This window comes from Panthera leo, chromosome B4, assembly GCF_018350215.1.
Source record: "Panthera leo isolate Ple1 chromosome B4, P.leo_Ple1_pat1.1, whole genome shotgun sequence".
Taxonomy (NCBI): domain Eukaryota; kingdom Metazoa; phylum Chordata; class Mammalia; order Carnivora; family Felidae; genus Panthera; species Panthera leo.
Window position 1 is genome coordinate 95,620,654 of NC_056685.1, and position 19,005 is coordinate 95,639,658.

Here is a 19,005-nt window from a genome sequence, read left to right on the forward strand (position 1 = left end):
CAAAAGGCAATATATTGAACGATTCCATTTATATGACATTCTGGAAAAGGCAAAACTATAAGGACAGAAAACCCATCAGTAGTTACCTGGTAGGCTGGGGGAGGAAGGAATTGATTGCAAAGGGACATGGGGGAATCTGTGAGAGGTGACAAAACTGTTCTAGATCTTAATTGTGGTCGCTGGCAATGGTTAGCCAACTGCCTGTATTTCTCAAAACTTAAAGAACTATACACTAAAAAGGCTAAATTTTACTGCATATAATTTATACCTTCATAAAAAAGAGAAAAAGAAAAAATTAGCAAATCCAACCCAGAAATGATGTATCACGAACTGGAATTATCCCAAGAATACAAAGGTGGTTTAACAGTACAAAAATATAATCCATTACACTAATAAATTAAAGGAGAAAAATACATGTTCTTCTCAATAATGAAGAAAAAAGATACGATAAACTTCAACATCCATTCATGCTGAAAATGTCAAATAATAGGGGGAAAAAACTTTTTACTCAATAAGGATATCTCTAAAAAACCTAACATCATGTGAAAAGTAAATATCTAAAGCATTCCTTTAAGGTAGGGAACAAAGGTGTCCACATTATTGCTTATTTTAAAAAATATATTAGAAGTCTTGACCAGCATGTAAGGCCAAAAAAGAAAGATGAGAATGAATCTAAACCTATCATTATTGAATAATGACTGTCTATCTAGAAAGTGCAAGAAGAATTCACAGATGAGGTATCAAAACAATTTCAATGAAACACAGCATCAAAATGACTAGTTACCCCATAAAGAAAGAATCTTAGTACTAATTGAAATTTTTTATTCCATTACCTTGACTAGGTTCAGTAGTGTCAGATTTCAGGGAAAGCTGTTTTGTTCCATCTTTAACTTTTTTCAACCGGTTCTTATCCCCTGGTAAAGTCAATTTTTGCCTGAGTGGTTTTAATTCAAATGCCTGAAAAGTTTTGACCTGCGTTTTCTCCTCAGGAGCTACTTCTTTACTTGGGTCCTTTGTAATACTGACATTATCAGTGCTTGTTTGGTCCTCAAAGTTCAATGTTTTAGGATCTTCCTGCACATTCTCTTCTTTGCTACTCAAAGCTAGTTTTTCATCCTTATTGATGCACTCTAGTTCCAACTGTATTTGCTTATACTTCAAAAGTAAGTCTTCAAAAGTTTCTTCCCCACAGTTTTCACTTTTAGATGAATAATTTTGTTTTCTTGATGGAGATCTTCCAAAACTTTTGGCTGAACAGCATATTAAGGAAACCAGTTTCCAAAATTTTTCCAGTAAATTTAACAAAAACACATTAAGTTATAGATTAATTGCCTCCCTTTTATATCTGTTTTTCAAAAAAGATGAATTGGTAGTTTCAAATTACTAAAGTCCATTCAACATATGTGCTAATGCCCACTTTCATTATGCGCCCATATTTCAAATTGAATAAGTAACCACATAAAATAATCCACTTAGAAAATCACTAATGTCAGTTGTTACCCACAGTAACTACAGGTATTCCAACCACTTAGAGGTCTACAGCAGCCTTCCTTCTGAGGTTATCAGAAAAAGCCATAATATGCTGGATGTTAAAAATTCCTTTCTGAAAGAAGAGGAGAAACTGGTTTGTCACAGGTGTGGATAATTTACCCTTCAGATAATCAGAAGGAAACATTTCTTCTTTTAGTTTCTTCTCAAGTCTCAAATTTTTAAAAAAGAGATAAAAAATGAACATTGACAGCTAATAGCTAAAACTAGTTTATAAATAGCAAACATTTTCTTAAATACCTAGTACATAACAATCTTAGAGCTCCTCAAATATACTAATATCCAACATATGCACAACTAAGACAATGAAGGCAGTTATACTATAAAAAAAATAATAAAATCTTTCAATAGCATTCAAAATGTATTTTGTAAACTAATTTAATTTGTCCCTGAAGATAAGGACAACTACCAAATTTTTTCTTCTTCTCTAACAAGTGATACACAGAACATAACTTTTTCCTTGGAAATGGCTACAAAATTCCAATACTATTCTTATTCAAAATAATTAACATAGGTGAAAATTGCTATCCCTCACTTCTGCCTAGAAATTAACAAGATTTAAAGATAAGTACTTTATGTGATTTTAATACAATATGTCCTTTATAGATCATTTACAGTTCCCTAAAGATGGTTCCTCTGTTTAACAATTTACAGGACAATCAGCCTCCAGATATTGTTCAATTTCCCTAATAATTAATAGAAGAATGGGAATCACCACCAAATATTGTTTTTTCACCAATAATTTTAGAAACTAAACCAGCATTACCACTTACATCTCAACATCTTAACAGTTCTACAGCAAAACTGTTTTAGTAAATCTTTGGACCTCTGATCTAACCTCTGCAGAGCCAAGTTTCTTTAAAGAATACTAGTTTCTCATTATCCTACTCTTCAAACGAAATCTAGATTCTGCTGGCTGAGTTTGTTTATCCACCGTGTTTTCAAACTTTATTTCACCTGACCTCTCTGCAGCTTTGGACACTGCAAACCACTTCCCTTCCCTAACCCCACTTTCCTCCTGTTTCCCTACCTTCTTTTTTCCTTTAAGTCTTCATGACTCCTTTCTAACTCCGCAATAATGGTGCTCTTCAGTAAGCTCTATTTAACCCTCTTTCACTTTTCCTTTTGAGCGTTCTAATGCACCCCCATACATTTACACAATACAAGGAAGAAGTCTTGCCTCATGATAGATATTTGGGGTTTTATCTCCCACAAGCCACCTCCCACTCTGTTGCCACACTAATAATCTTTCTAGAACACAAATCTGATCAGATCTCTCCCCTTGTTTAAATCTCATTAAGAACAGAGTCCAAAATCCTTACAATGGCATATATAATGCCTCATGATTTGACCTGTACTTCCTTTCCAATCTTACCATTTCCCCGTTAATCACAATCATGCACAGCTTTGTATTTAGATTTTTTGGTTCTTCAAACTGACCCCAATTCAAAATTGAAATGTCACCTCCTATGTGAAGCTAGAGCATTATTTGCTCCCCTAACCCACATTACTCTTTGTACATGAATTCACTAATTAGCTGCATTACATCTCACTTTTCAGTAGAGCCATCTAAAGGCACAACCACAGTGATTAATAAAAATAAAACTGAAGACCTTGGAAAGATTTGTAGAGGAAAAAGATTCAATACACTGACAAAAAAATAAAAGAAAAATGAGGAAAAGTAATTCAGTTACAACTGTAACTAAGTAATCTCCATCAAGGCTAAATGAAATCTATTTCTAATACAGGACAACTAGGATGAAACCAACATTTAAAAGATTTAATTTTAAGCTAGTTAAAATGCAATTTCTACCTCAGATCTGGTTTAAAAAAAGAACTGCTATTCAACCTTTACAACTGCAGGTGAAAATGAAATGACTTTTACTGATGAGAGACACTGGCCTAATTATGTTAGCTCTCATCAGATTAGAAAGTGTAAAACAGTAGTCATCCAAAGGAAACATGCTAAGACTGAATGAGCATCTGTCTATCACTAAGAAAAATTTTAAATGAATGAGAATGAAAATAAGTGCCACAATAGAATCTGGTTCATTCTACCTTTTTAAAGCTGCAATCAGCATACCTTAATCATTACAGAAAAAGAGTTAAAAAACAAAACAAAACAAAAAACTTGTACTCATGTTACTTTACTTCCACATTAATTACAGAAATGAACCACAGTACAACCCTTCTTCTTCTTTTTTTTTTTGTAAATTCTACCCCCAACATGGGGCTCAAACCTATGACGCCAACATCAAGAGTCACATGCTCTAATGACTGAGCCAGCCAGGTTTCCCATAACCCTTATTCTTTCTTAATGTAATATCTGCAAAATTAAAATGTCATTATTATAATTGCACAGTGAAATATAGGAATAAACCTAAGTAAAATCTTGGTATTAAGAAATCTGAATTAATAAATATTTGTATGACAAATTTTGTTTGCTCACATCATATAAAAGTAGTTGGAAACTATGTTTTCCTTCACAAATTCTTACAAAGACTATCAACCCTAGGGTGGATTAATGATACTTCATGAGGAAAACAATGAGCAGAGGATCAAAGTAAGCATCCTTTTCTTAAGAGCAGCATCTGTGAAAAGAAAAACAGCAAGACAGCTCATTTCTGGTAAGTTACTACAGAAATCAGATTGGATATATTCTTGTGCTTTTTCACATCATATGCCTGTTTACTAATAAAAACATAAGCTTAGCAATGAATAAAGGTATATGTGACAGAGGCCAAATTGGTATTGAATGAATGGACAAAAAAAAAGCAAAGGCAGCAGCTGGGCAAACCCCCTTCCTCACCACCTTCTCTAATACAATTAGATGAAGAAAAAACTCTGCTCCCACAGTACTTTTTACACACCTCAATACGAACTGCTTTACATTAAACTATATTTACTCACGTTTGTCTCTCCAACACAAATTCCAAACTTCCTCTCTTGTATTCTTAAAAAATATACATATATGTACTTAAACATCCTGTTTTTTAGATTCAGAATCGACAATAAATCTTTCATTAAAAAAGTACCTTAGGCAGAGTTCTTTTCTTCTTTTTTTTTTGAAAGAACATCCTCTTTTTAAAAGTTAAATATCTACATGATTTTCTTTGAAATGAGCCTGGGATGCTCCTAACCCAACTTCTGGTGGCAAAATTAAGTTTTTTCTGGGCACTAGCATCAGAAGTTGCTACTTCTTACCTAAACTTACATTTCTTGTCCCCTTTATATCCTAAAATCTGGGGAAAACCATCTGGTCCTAAATATTCTATAAAAATAATGTTGCGTGTCTTCCAAACACATGTCATTGCACATAAGTTCCAAATATAATTAATGTTATAAAATCATTACACTATAGAAATTACAACCAGTAATAACTATACTTAGTAAACTATTTTAATGCCGTTATCATGAAATAAGACCTAGTTCTACAAACTCATAAACTAGCAAACCTTCAGATGACTAATTCCCCAGTATAAATCTTAAGGAAATTTAGGACTGTTAAAGATTATGGGCTTAGAGATGACAAAAACCAGGTATTTTGCTATTTCCCTTCTCAACCTCTCCATAATCTCCACCCTCCCATATACTCCATGGCTTCCAATATATTAAAATTAAAATGCTGTTTGTCTTCCTCTAACCTACATTTGTCAGCACTGAGTTACAAAATTTCCAAAAAGTGAACATAGAGAAGGCGGTAAAGTTTTACTAAAAGTTTATGAATTTGAAACCTCTGAATTAACAGACTTGGTAATTCTGGTAATTCTTGGTAACAGACTTGGTAAAGGCTACGGGCCTTTTCCCTGTCCCCCACTTTAAAAAGCAGCAATGTGTAAGAATCAATCAAGAATGGTAAAGCAGAATCACAAATAAAAACTGTAGAATTACGCAGAATGGAACTTTACAATTTTCAATGCCAAAGTTCAATATGGTATAAGCAACACTATTCCCCAAACTGACTCTTTTTTTTCCCCTCTAACAATCTAAATCAACCTCACATACAAACAAATGCTAATGAAACCTAGGCTTATGATGTACTATTACAAATGTGATTTTAGACTTTCTTGTATTTCACTAACTTGGTGCCAACCCATACACGTTTACATTAAAAAGCAATAATACACCCAGTAAACCAATCTTAAGAAACCAGACTCTATAGTGTGACACATGGGGATCACCAAAGAGCAACTTACTTTTAGTATATTGACACTGACAAATAAGCGGTTCTGATGGTTCAGAAAAGTTACGCATCTCATAGACCTAATAATGACGCTAAAGGGAACTTTGTTAAGTGACACACCCAGGGCGGACCGCCACGTTAAGGATACAACTCTTCCGAGGTGGAGAGGGCTCTCGCCAGCCCTGACTGCTGCTGAATCCGGATCCTGCTCCTCCTCCCAGAGGAGGTCTGCCCCCCGACTTGCCTCCTCGCTCACCCCCTCCTCGCCCCCGACTCCAGCGACTTCCACCCCGGTACGGCCTGCCTCGAAAGCGGAAACGGTCCAAGGCGATGTGGCTCCGTTCCCAAAAGGACGGTCGGGGGCTGCTTTCGGACAGCGAGCTCGAAGGCATCCGCACGGAGGGCGGGTGAGACCGGAACGGCTCTTTGGGTCGGTAGCTGCTGTGTCCCCTGAGGTGGCCCCGCTCCGACGCGTGCCGCGAGCGTGAGAAATTCCTCAACTGCTGCTGAGAAGAGGACGACGACGAGGAGGAGCCACCGCCTCCGCCAGATCCACCGCCCCGGGCCGGGTGAGGAGGCCTTCGCCGTGGATACGGTAACAGCCCGCCGCCACTGCTGCTGCTGCTGCTCCGGCTCCGTATCTGGCTGTTGTTATCGTCGTCGCTGATTTCCCCATCTTCTAGCTCCCCTTCTTCCTTGGGCGAGAGGCCACTGGAGGCCGGGGCCGGAATATCTGCGGTCGCCATCCCGGGAGCAGCGCCTTCCACACAACCTTAGCCCTCCGTCCGGGGATCCGCCCGACAATTGCCTTCCTCCTCGGTTCCCTTTTTTTCTAACGGACCCGGTCGGTGCGGCCTTACCCTACTCGGACACCTAGCGGGCTTTGCTCCCCAACTTCCCCGCACCCCAGCTCTTTCTCGCCGGACCGTCGCAATCCAGTTCCCTTCCCTAGCGCCCCCTTGCTCCTCCGCGCTCGGGGCTCTTCCGCCTCGCGAGAAAGGGGCTCTGGAAGTGGCTCGCCCGTGACGTCGCTTCCTGCGGCACGCAGGAAACAAGGCTTCCAGTTCACGCGATAATAATCCGGACAACGCGATTCTCAGTGGGACTTGTAGTCTTTCTTCTCTCTCTCTTCGGGTTTGTCCTTCCAACCCATAGCTCACACCCACCGCGGGCTCGGGATTGGGATATCTGGGTGCGTGGCGGGGTGGGCGGGCCCGTTCTTAGTCTTGGCCGCAAGAGTTTCATAGTGATGGGGGGAGGGCAAGAGACACCTTTCTAACTGCTCTGAGGTCGGCTGCCAAAGAGACGCAGTAGTCCCACTCCCTTTTGGGGGCCGGGAGGGGGTGGCTTTTGTCCGCCATGTTGGTGAAGGTAGACGAAGGAGATCGGAGGTCCAGGACTGTCTGCTCTGCTGGCTGAAGTCCGCCATATTAATAAAGAGACAGAAGGTTGACACCACCACCCCCCCAAATACACACAACCCGTCTTTCCCACCCCGTTCCCACGACTCCTGTCGGTGGGCCCTTCCCCTGCCTCGCTTGCCTAGCCTTTGCGCGAAGGAAGCGTAGCAGCCAGCGCCTCAGAACAGGCTTAAGACAGCGCCGAATGAGGGGGAAAGGGAAATGCCGACCAATTGCGCCGCGGCGGGCTGTGCCACTACCTACAACAAGCACATTAACATCAGCTTCCACAGGTAACCTGGGCAGGGAGTGGGGGTGCCGGAAACGGGAGCTCCTAGATTGGGTGTCGCTTGTGTGGAAGGAACAAGAGGATCCTACTAATTCTGAAGACTTCACTACCTAGCTGGTAGCAGGGGAGCATCATTTCTGTCCGCCCTTTGTGTGTGTTTCTCAAATACGCCCAATTTTTCTGTCACTTCAGGGAAGGTTTACTCACTTTGTACAAGAAATCCAAGTTCTGTGTGGTGGCTACCCCTTAGAGAAAAAGTGAGAGGAGAATATCTTAATTTTCTGTTCTTTCATGTATTAGACTGGGCCTTGACATGAATGATGCCTTAAAAGGAAGCGAAACCTTCCTGTTCAAGTCCGCAGTCACCTTAAAAGCCTGCTGTGTGCTTTCATCAAAGTTAGGAAATTGTCACGAGCTGAATTGGCATGGGAAGCATTTCGATTTCAGTCACAGAACAGTTAACTGCGGAGGAGTTGAGTCATCATTGATAGCTAAAGAATTAAGCGATGTTAATGAAAGTGCAAAAGATAAGCTTTCTAAACGGAACAGTAATAAAAAGAACTTACATTTTGCTTTTCCTCCGATTGCTGGAAGAGCGATCAAAATTTAGTTCTGTCACATCAGAACTCTTGAAAACATTTTGAACACTGCATGAGATATAATAGGTACTCTGTAAATGTTTACCTTTGTAATACCCAAGTGCCTGCCATGTGCCTGAAGAAGCATTGAAAGAAAGTTTAAGCGCAAATAGTTCTGATTTTATATATCTCACAACTTAACACGATCTTAGAATGTGGAAAACTATAACCTTGACGCTTTCCCTACCTAATTATGACTAAATGCCCCTCTTATTAAAAACTGCTGCTTTAAAAAAGTCCTTGTGATGTTTCTGATTTTCAGCTATTTGATGGAAACGTAGCACTTCATTCATTCATTCATTCATTCATCGAATGTGTACAGAGTTCTCATTTGCCTGACATAGTGCTAGGGATCTAGAAAATTCTTACACCTTGAGTTTAGCCTGTAGTGAGAAAGAAAGACATAATTATGGGTCAGTGCCACAGTAGAGATACTCGGGGATACCTAACTAAGCCTTAGTAAGTCAACACTTCTCAGAGGATGTGAAATTTCAGATAATACCAAAAGATGACAGAGATTTAGTCCTGTGTGCTACTTCACAGATTTCTCATTTACCCAGTAAGTGTTTGAGAAGACGTGAAAGTTTTTAAAAGAAAGACATGATTAGATTTGCATATTAAAAAGCCATCTGGCTGCAGTGTGGAGAATTATTTGACACTTAAAGTGCTGGTCAAGCATCATCAAGAGATGAATTTGATGACAAAGGAGCTTATTACACAATGTTAATTTACCTACTATTTCTTTCACAGAGAAATTCTGCTATAATGTCAACTGAGCTAAGCAATATACTTCATTGCTGGCACAACCAGCAGTAAATTAGACGAGGTGAGAGTTATAGAGAAAAAAACAGAAACTTGCAGTAAAACAAGAGAGAGTCCACCAGTAGCCTAGACTAGAGTGGTACTGACAGAGATGGAAAGAAGTGGACAGATTTAAGAAATATTCGAGTTAGGGGCGCCTGGGTGGCTCACTCGGTTAAGCGTCTGACTTCGACTCAGGTCATTATCTCACGGTTTGTGGGTTCGTGCCCTGTATCGGGCTCTGTGCTGACAGCTCAGAGCCTGGAGCCTACTTCAGATTCTGTGTCCCCCTCTCTCTGCCCCACCCCTGCTTATGCTCTGTCTCTCAAAAACGAATAAACATTAAAAAAATAACGTTAAAAAAATTTTTTTTAAGATTTTTGAGTAGAAACTACCGTGTTTGGTAATTTGATGTGGAAGATGAGGGAGAGAGGAGTCAAGCAAGGCACCAATAATATTGAATGTTTAAGAGATACACAGTGATACAGTAACATGCATACCTGACCATTTTTCTTCCTATGAAATTAGCATTTTCATGTGTAACCTCAGAAATTTAGATCTTAATATTATAATAAATTACATTCCTATTTCACAAATACAATGTCTGACTAACTTCTAGGATGTTGGTAGACGTCTTTATCCCCATGTACAACTTATGTTGCCTCAACTTACTGTCTCCATTTTTATCTCTTAGCCCACTGCAGTCTAAGTCTCCCCAATAATCTTCTGAACTTCTCTTGCTGAGTTGTCATTTTTGTGCTTCTTTTTTATGGCATGTGATCATTTCTTCCATGAAATACTCTCTACTTTTGAATTATTTGACACTACTTTTGTGATTTTTGTCTTTGATCTGTTTTCTCTGCCAGCCCCTTTCTCTGCACCCTGACCTAGGTCTTACCACTATTCTCAAAAAGATTTCAACTGTTCTGTGGTCTCAGCTAACACTTAATCCATGATGCCTCCCAACTCAATATCTCCAGTCCAATCTTTCTAATGAGTTCTAGACCCCGTAGGACAAGTGTCTCAGTATTTGCCTGTTCTTTCTTCAGTTCCTTGGGTTCAACATTTCGAAACTGTACTAATGAGCTTGCTCTTCCCCCAAACCTACACCACTTCCCTTAACCCCTTTCTCAGTAAATGAAAACACTATCCACCCAGAAGGTGGTAGGTCATCCTCCCTTGACTTCTCACCATTCCCTCTTGATTGGATTATTACAACAGCCTTTTAACTGGTTCACTGCTTCTATTCATACACTACTAACCTCTCTCTATAATTGTAGCTGTGTTGCTAAAGGTTTAACAACAGGATCTCCAGGGAAAGAGGATAGCCCTGATTGATAGTATTTGCCCAATTTCCATGATATAAATACTCCTACCATGACTAGTTTCAAGTTACCAATATGACATGACTGATCATAGAGTTGGGAATAAATGTGCAGTACCACACTGTTCTATAGCAATTATACCACACAGATATAACAGACATAAATAACTTCAAGAATATAGATACAGTAATTAAGAAATGATGGGTTTCAGTATTTATTACCTTTGTTCTTAATTGCAAATATACCTAATTTTTAATGACTGTGTTCAACAGCTAGTTAAGATATGTTAATAATCAGCTCTCTAAATTAGGCCTTTAAAAAATAAAAATAAAAAAATAATAAATTAGGCCTTTAAAAGGCTTACCAGTGCCATTTTGGATAGAGTTCAAAATCACTCTTTAACCCAGAAGGCCCTCCAACATCATTTCATGTCATAACACTCTTCACTGTCCCCAAGCTAAAACTCTTCACTATTCCCACCCTAAATTCCCTGGCTAATTCCTAACTCAAAGTGTCCTGACTAGATTAGCTCTTACCCTTTTATGACACTCATGACACCTGTAATTATTTTTGTATTCATAAATAGCCCCTATTTAGTATTTAATGTATACAATGCACTGGGCTAAGCATTTACTCATATTATCTAATTTATTCCCTAGAAATGTACTAAGTACCATTATTACTCCAATTATAGATGATAAAACTGAGACCTAAAAAGGTTAAATAACTTGCCTAAAGTCACCCAGCTATTACATTGAAAGCACCAGGATTGGCACCTTGATTTGACTCCAGAGACTATACTCTCAGCCACTCTTTTATTGCATCAAGTCATTTGATTATGTACCCTTCCCATTACTATATACACAAAAACTAACCCCATTAGTTTGCACATTCATTGATTCATTGAGAAAGTTCATTGAGTGCTTGCTTAACAGGATAAAGTAGTGAAAAACAGCTCCTAACCAGGAGAAACTTATGATCTAGGAGTGGAAATAGAAAAGTAAACAATTAGAATACAGTGATATTTTGTATGATACAGGAACACCTTATTCATTCCATGAACAATTTCCTTAGGAAGATGGGATTCCTAAATTGAATCTTAAGGAAGGAAAATTGACTCGTTAAGGTTCAATTATGCCTTGGTTTCATAATTAGGGAGTTAGTTTTAAAAAGAGCAAAGGGTATCTGGCTGGCTCAGTTGGTAGAGCATGCGACATTTGATCTCAGGGTCTTGAGTTCAAGCCCCACATTGAGTGTGGAGCCTATTTAAAAAAAAAAAAAAAAAAAAAAAAAAAAGCTTTCTACAAAGAGCTAAAGAAATTAAAAGGTTGAAAAATAATTTTGAAAGATAGCCTTCATATATCTGAAGAGTCTTAAAGCAATGATAATACAATGACAGTACTTAATTTGTTCTGTATCTTTATTGAGGCCCAAACAAGAAATGTGCTTGTAAACTAAAGCTTGACTTTTAGCTTAGGCCCCAGGAAACATTTCCAAACCACTAAATATTGGAACACAGTAGATAAATTCTCCATCAGAGGTTTCTAATGAAATAGAAAAAACTTACATACATGAAAGCGAACTGTAGAGTGACATACAAATGTTATCTTCAGATTAGGGTATTTTTGGGTGGGGGGATAGGAGATGGAAGGGTACTTACAGTAAATCGGGGTTTTCTTCTATGCCCCTTAGTGCTGGCAATTTGAGCAAACCTAAATATCTAATCTAGCTAAAGCTATTGTTACCTAATCAAGCTTCACTTGGGAGCTTCTAACGTGATTTTTTTTTTAAATGTTTTTATTTATTTTTGAGACAGAGAGAGACAGAGCATGAGCGGGGAAGGGGCAGAGAGAGAGGGAGACACAGAATCTGAAGCAGGCTCCAGGCTCTGAGCTGTCAGCACAGAGCCCGACGCGGGGCTTGAACTCACAGGCTGTGAAATCGTGACCTGAGCTGAAGTCGGACGCTTAACCGACTGAGCCACCCAGGCGCCCCTAACATGTGATCTTTTAACATGATTTTAATGGTTCTTTTTAAACACTAGTCAGTTCATTATTAATACTTAAAGGATTAATCAAACTAAAGAAGAGCTCAATTCAAACTTACGTGAACGTTGATTCTTATGTTTTCAAGTCAGTCAGTACAGTGGCCACTAGAATTTTGGGGCAGTCCCCTACAATTTTCTCTTCCTACCAGGTATACACTGGTACATATCAGTATATTTTATACTTAAAATAAATATGAAAGGGAAAACATTCCTGCTGGGCTTGACAGCAGCATTTTACTTTTTGGAATAATTATGCTTTCTACTACAGAGCTTAAGAGTTCTTTTTTTTTTTTTTTTTTTTAATATGTGTAGTTAGGGGCACCTGGGTAGCTTAGTCAGTTAAGCGTCCAACTCCTGATTTCAGCTCAGGTCACGATCTCACAGTTTTGTGAGTTTGAGCCCTGCGTAGGGCTCTGCACTGACAGCACAGAGCCTACTTGGGATTCTCTTTCTCCCTCTGCCCCTCCCCCCCAAAAAAATTAATAAATAAGCTTAAAAATATATGTATGTAGTTTAACTACATGGACGTAATATAGTAAATTTTAATTTATGTATTCTGTTTCATAGCAATTAAGCAAATATTTATTGGGCCCCTAGTGTTTGCAAGGCTCTGTGCTAAGTGTCAAAGATAAATAGATGATATAATGATCCCTGTCCTCAAGAAACTTATAACCTACTTTTATTTCACTGGAAATTTATTAAAATGGAAAAATTCCTAAACAATGTGTTAAGTGTCACAATGAACAAACACAGAGGAAGGAATACCAGAATCTGTCTAGGCTTTCCTTGATAAGATTTAATCTGCAGATATTTTGTCTTGACCGTGTGCATCAGCAGCACATCACAGCATTGTGAATTACTCCTGCTTAAAATGGTTCTATATAACCTCGATCTAAATCAATATAGTCTTGTATTTTTACTGCCCATGTTAAGGACTGTGGGGGGGGGGGGGGAGGAAGAAAGTTCTCTTAAAAATCCTGAAAAATCAAAATAAAACCACTCAAGTCAGTTTTTGAGTAATTTTTTTGCCAACTTATAAAAATTAGCATGAATTGGTTTCTGTTTCAGTGTCTGGATATTAAAATGTTTTATGTAAATGGAAGACACTTTAAATCAGCATCTTTTAAAATTTCTTTTAACCATTTAGGTGCAACCAGAAGTGTAATAGTTGGAATTTGAGTTGCCCTTTTTTTTTTTTTTTTTTAAAGGTTTCCTTTGGATCCTAAAAGAAGAAAAGAATGGGTTCGCCTACTTAGGCGCAAAAATTTTGTGCCAGGAAAACACACTTTTCTTTGCTCAAAGCACTTTGAAGCCTCCTGTTTTGACTTAACAGGACAAACTCGACGACTTAAAATGGATGCTGTTCCAACCATTTTTGATTTTTGTAACCATTTAAAGTCTATGGTAGGTAACATTACTTTTCTTTTACCCATTTTTACCATTTTTAGTACCCATTCTTTTTTGCTTGTAAAGTGGGACCATTCAGAATACATGGAAATTCATATATAATGATCTGCCTCAAGAAAGTTGCAAAACTTCCTCTTTTGCAGTAAAGGTGCAGGCTAGAGACCAGGTCTCCCTAACTCCAATATTTTTTCCCCATTCCAAACTGTTTTTACTATATTGGGATTTTACATTATTTCCAGTCATTATCAATAATTGAACCAATGATAAAACTGAGAAATCATGAGTAATGAAACCTCCAGCATCACTCTGCTCTGATTTTAAGGTAACATTTAAAATGTGTGCAAAGAACTTTAAGAATAACACACCCAAAGAATACAAGAGTTACACTAAAGAATATAAGTTCAGAGGAAAGCATAACAAAGATTCATAGAGCTCAGGCATTTAGGCTGGCTTGAGCTTGGAGTTTGGAACTTAAGAGAGGGTTCTTGACCTTGCACAGAACAATTACGATAACATGATGAGAACAAAAGCCAATGGGTTGAGGGGTAAGTAGAAAATAATCAAATGTTAGCAAGTGATATGTAAAAGGAAAGAGAATTAAGGCACATGATGAATGTATTAGAACAACGTTTTATATAGCTAGGCAAAATCTGATCAGAGAGGAAAATTTATTTGTCCACAAATGAATCCCTATATGTTTTAATGTTTGTTCAGTCAATAAAAAACACAAAGTTATGAGGTTATGACATACCCTCAGAACTGGAAGTGGTTTAGTATTGTGAGTATAAATCAAGATGGTGAATGGCAGGAGTGAGATCCTAAATAGTAAGTTTGCCATGTTTTTTCTTTATATAGTTAGGCAAAGAGGAATTTAGCCAGTTACAGAAACATCAAATCTGTTAGAAAAATTATTCTGGTGGCAGAATATGAATTAAGATCAGAATAAGGCAGGCATCAATAAAGAAGTTTCTAATATCCTCAAACCAGTTGTGATGTATGGGCCTGATGTGGACAGTAGCATTAAGAATGATGGAGAGGGAAAGATTCATGATAGAGATATTTAGGAGGTAGAAATAATGGGACTTGATGAACAATCAAATGAAAGACATAAAGGGAAAAAAGGTCCTCAGGGTCCTTGGGTTTGGGTAAAAAGTTCCTAGCCAGATTTTAAATCCTTGAATGGAAGATGTAACTGAACAATTAATAAGTAAATCTATTCAGGAGCTTGATACTTGGAAATAATTTAAAATATTACCAAATTGAAAGAATAGGATGTACCTAAAAAAGAGTTTAAATCACTATCACAGATAAAACAAATGTTTAAATACATTACATTGGCCTTAGTGAGAAAATTGCAAAAGGTTTTAGAGTTTCCATAGAATCATACTCAATCACTTGAAAGAGACCTTGGTAGTCCATTGTCTATTTTCTAATAATATTCACATCCGTCTGAAGAGAAAACACAAAAAGAAATAAGTAAATGGGGCTAATTCAACAAGTTGAGAAACTTGAATCCATGATTATACGAGATGGGCTGTTGATGTTGCCTATCAAACTTTTAAAATCAGTTTTTAAAAGAGAGGTTTAATTACGTGTATACAAAACAGGATAAAATTCCCTTATTTGTGATATTCCATCATTTATGTTCAACCCTTTGATTTTATTTGGCTTAGAAACTCAAGTCAAGGAATCTTTTGAAGAAAAACAACACTTGTACTCCGACAGGACCATCTAATTTAAAATCAAACATTAGTAGTCAGCAAGTACTGCTCGAACACAGTTATGCTTTTAGGAATCCTATGGAGGCCAAAAAGAGGATAATAAAACTGGAAAAAGAAATAGCAAGCTTAAGAAAGAAAATGAAAACTTGCTTACAAAAAGAACGCAGAGCAACACGGAGATGGATCAAAGCCACGTGCTTGGTGAAGAATCTGGAAGCAAATAACATATTACCTAAGGGTACATCAGAACACATTTTACCAACTGCCTTAAGCAGTCTTCCTTTGGAAGATTTCAAGATTCTTGAACAAGAGCAACAAGATAAAACATTATCAATTCTCTAAAACAGGCTAAGAATACCTTCATTTAAGATTAGCCTACATAAAACTTGATGCCCATCCTTCATTCTCTTCAAAGATAAAGATATTTAAGGAAATTATGCCAAAATTGGGTATTTAATAAAGTTTTACTTGAACTAACATTATTACTGTATAATTCCTGAAGATTTGATTACAAAAAAAATGGAAACTTTTTATGAAAATTTTATTTGAAAAAGAATGAAAGTGCCTTACATGAGAATTATGTACTTAAAAATTTTGCTAGGGAATTGTATGTTTGCAAGATGTTTTGTGTTTTTGTCTTTTAAGGCTACTTTTAAAGAACTATCTATGACAATGTGTTTAATTTATATTAGAAAAACAGGGTTTTTTTTCCTGTAACAATGTTAGGATATTACATTCTAAATAGGATGCTAAGTGGGAGTTAACCAACATTAAATATGACTTTAAAACTGCTGGGTTTTGTATTAATTATTATTGGCACTGTGATCTGGAAATTTTATAGGAAAAAAAGATATACAAGGCAAGTTCTTTTATTTAAATTTTCTGTATCTGCTTACCAATAAAAGTGTGCTAATCATGGCCTCCCTCATAAAAATATTAGCTTTTAAAATAGATTGTAAAATATTTCGAAAATAATATTTTCAATATGAAGTACTCTGGAGTCATCCAAGCAAGGTTAAGACCTCAAGTACCTCAGACTAGTAAAAACTGGTAGCTGATTATATGTTGTGAAATAATCCAGATGTTGTGATCTAGCTTTTACCTTAGTTAAACAAAAAGATAAATCTATACTATTTTTCTCATAATAAAAATATTACATTTTTTATTCCAAAATGTATGCATTAGACAACATGATACAAAGTTCCATATTAGGAATATGTTCTCTACCCCCATGTATGTTGGTACTGAAACTCTTAAGCTTTTTTTTCTCCATAACCCCACAATAGGATTTAATAACAGAAGTACTTACTATATACCTTCACAACTTATAACTTAAAATGGAATCAATTTATCGTATATATCAGCTTGCTTTTATCTTTTTTAGTGAGTCAAATAGAGCAACTGTACTGCATAAGGGAAGTGAAATGTATTTTCTGTAAAAATACTGTGTCCAGGGGCACCTAGGTGGCTCTGTGGGTTAAATGACCTACTCTTGATTTTGTCTCAGGTCATGGGCTCATGGTTCATGAGTCCAAGCCCCACATCGGAGCCTGCTTGGAATTCTGTCTGTCTCTTCCTCGTGTGCATGGTCTCTCTCTAAAATAAATAAACTTTTTAAAAAAATATATGTGTCTGATAAAGCTATGCAAATGCTATTTTACAAAACAATCTGAGAACTATTCTTATAGTTGCCTCTTGACTAATTAAAAGAGTTCACATTATTTCACCAGATAAATTGTAATTTTAATAAGAACGCTTTCCTTCAAACAGCTTTGGGCAAATCACATTAAGTTTATTAATGTGTAATCAAGTTATTAATCCTAGTTCAAGCTTCTGACACTACCATATGAAAGTAGCATATACCTAACCATAATTGCTATACCTTTTTCCTTTAAAGTAATGGCTATTTTGTAAAAAAAAAAAAAAAAAAAAAAATTGGGGAAAATTTTTTTGTTGTTTTTGTTGTGATGGTTTGTTTTTTTTTTTTTTTTTTTTTTTTTTTTTTTTTTGGTGACATTTGCTTGGATCCTAGCAATAGTCTTTTTTACAGTATTAGCAATCTGTCTTTTAATAGGGAATGCCTCCCAAGCAACTGGATTTCACAAAGGCAAAAGTAAGAAAAGGCTGTTTTAGTTATATCAGGCATTTAAATATTTATGAAAATCTTTTTGTGAATATTGGAAGCCTTGTTAGTCATTTTATCTTAAATATTGGATGTAGCTCCTTGGAATTGTCATTACATGTTTGTTTGTTTTTTTAATATGGTTCCAAATATCTCTTTGCTTACTGACCATAACCTTATGCCTCAAAATAAGTTGAGCAAATAATCATTTAAACATAACTGTGTTGGGGCGCCTGGGTGGCTCAGTCAGTTAAGTGTCCAACTTCGGCTTAGGTCATGATCTCACGGCTTATGGGTTTGAGCCCTGCGTCGGGCTCTGCACTGATAGCTCAAAGCGTGGAGCCTGCTTTGGATTCTGTGTGTCTCTCTCTCTCTGCCCCTCCCCGGCTCATGCTCTGTCTCTCTCTTAAAATAAATAAACATAATAAAAATAAAACTTTAAACATTAACTGTGTTTTCCAAGTATAAACTCTCATGTGGTTCAGCACCCTCCCCAATACAAAACAAAATACTAATTAATGCAGGCTAGTTCCCATCTACAAAAGTATCTTGATATCTTAATATATTAAAAATCACAAAATATTATAAAATACAAGCTTTTGGCAAAATTAACTAGTCTTTATTCATTATTATTTGAGACCACTGGATAAACTACCACTCAATAATTTTAAAGTAAATTTATTTTGGTGTTTTCTCCATGTCATTTTCATATTCCTGTCCTGATAAAATGCCCTAAACACTCCCTGCATCAAATCGTTTTCGTTAACATACATCTGTCTACCTTAAAACTAGTCTTACTCATAGAGAAAAACCTAAATCTTTTTAAATCCTGTTTTCAGATGTTGATAAACATCACTTTGACCATCTACAATAAAAATAATAAAAATCAGAATAGCTCTTTTTCTTCTGCTGGACCCAATATGTATCCTCTGTTCATTCGATGTCTGTTATTCATTCTAACCTGTTAGGCACTAACCTCTACAAAGAACGAGCCAAAGGCTAGTAACATGATGATATAAAAATGATACCATTATCTCCCCTTAAGTTCCTCAAAAGTCTCCTGCAAGGAAAAAAAAATATTTGTAACACAATAAATGCTATAAAAGAAGGATACATGAAGTGCTTTGGTAAATGCTGTTGACTTAGAATTTAATAAGCATATAAACTTTAGATCTTTTTCCAAAAAAAATTTTCCCTTGAAACACAACAGATTTCTTACGACTTATCAGAGGAGGTAGAAGGACATCAGTGCTGACCTGAAATGTACAGTGTTTTTTAATGAATTGTAAGACATTTTTCTCCTTGAAAATGAACACTGAACAAATTGGTTATTAATGATATCTTTGTCAACAGGAAAACATAACTAAAGAAAATACTGTACCAAAGCCAAGTCCTCAAGTTTATTTGACATTTGGTATTTTTACAAAATAACAAACCCTACCAACAAGATTTTTACAAATAATTTAGCTCAGAGTCTTAAGGTTAACAAAACACTATGGCATCCATTAGATCTCTTGTTCTTTA

General features: G+C 36.7%; 2 protein-coding genes across 2 annotated transcripts in view; one reads left to right on the forward strand and one right to left on the reverse strand.

The window, feature by feature from the left end:
• Window positions 1–6,729, reverse strand: part of ZFC3H1 (zinc finger C3H1-type containing) — a 53,532-nt gene extending 46,803 nt beyond the window's left edge. Inside the window, exons 1-2 of the mRNA XM_042947175.1 lie at window positions 5,880–6,729; window positions 834–1,250 (exon numbers count right to left, since the gene is read on the reverse strand). Of these exons, the coding sequence (XP_042803109.1) occupies window positions 834–1,250; window positions 5,880–6,477 (1,015 nt within the window). The 5' untranslated portion in view covers window positions 6,478–6,729. The remainder of the gene's footprint in view (window positions 1–833; window positions 1,251–5,879) is intronic.
• Window positions 6,730–6,798: 69 nt separating this feature from the next.
• THAP2 (THAP domain containing 2) lies at window positions 6,799–15,836 on the forward strand. Its single transcript, XM_042947178.1, has 3 exons — window positions 6,799–7,424; window positions 13,440–13,635; window positions 15,312–15,836. Exons 1-3 carry the CDS (start codon window positions 7,354–7,356, stop codon window positions 15,699–15,701), a joined length of 657 nt encoding a protein of 218 aa, XP_042803112.1. The 5' UTR covers window positions 6,799–7,353; the 3' UTR covers window positions 15,702–15,836.
• Window positions 15,837–19,005: the final 3,169 nt, after the last annotated feature.

Excerpts from the sequence above, each read along its gene's own strand:
- THAP2 (XM_042947178.1), top strand. The coding sequence starts at position 7,354 with ATGCCGACCAATTGCGCCGCGGCGGGCTGTGCCACTACCTACAACAAG. Across the intron at positions 7,425-13,439 it reads ATTAACATCAGCTTCCACAG|GTTTCCTTTGGATCCTAAAA; the intron begins GTAACCTGGGCA and ends TTTTTTTTAAAG. Across the intron at positions 13,636-15,311 it reads GTAACCATTTAAAGTCTATG|AAACTCAAGTCAAGGAATCT; the intron begins GTAGGTAACATT and ends TATTTGGCTTAG.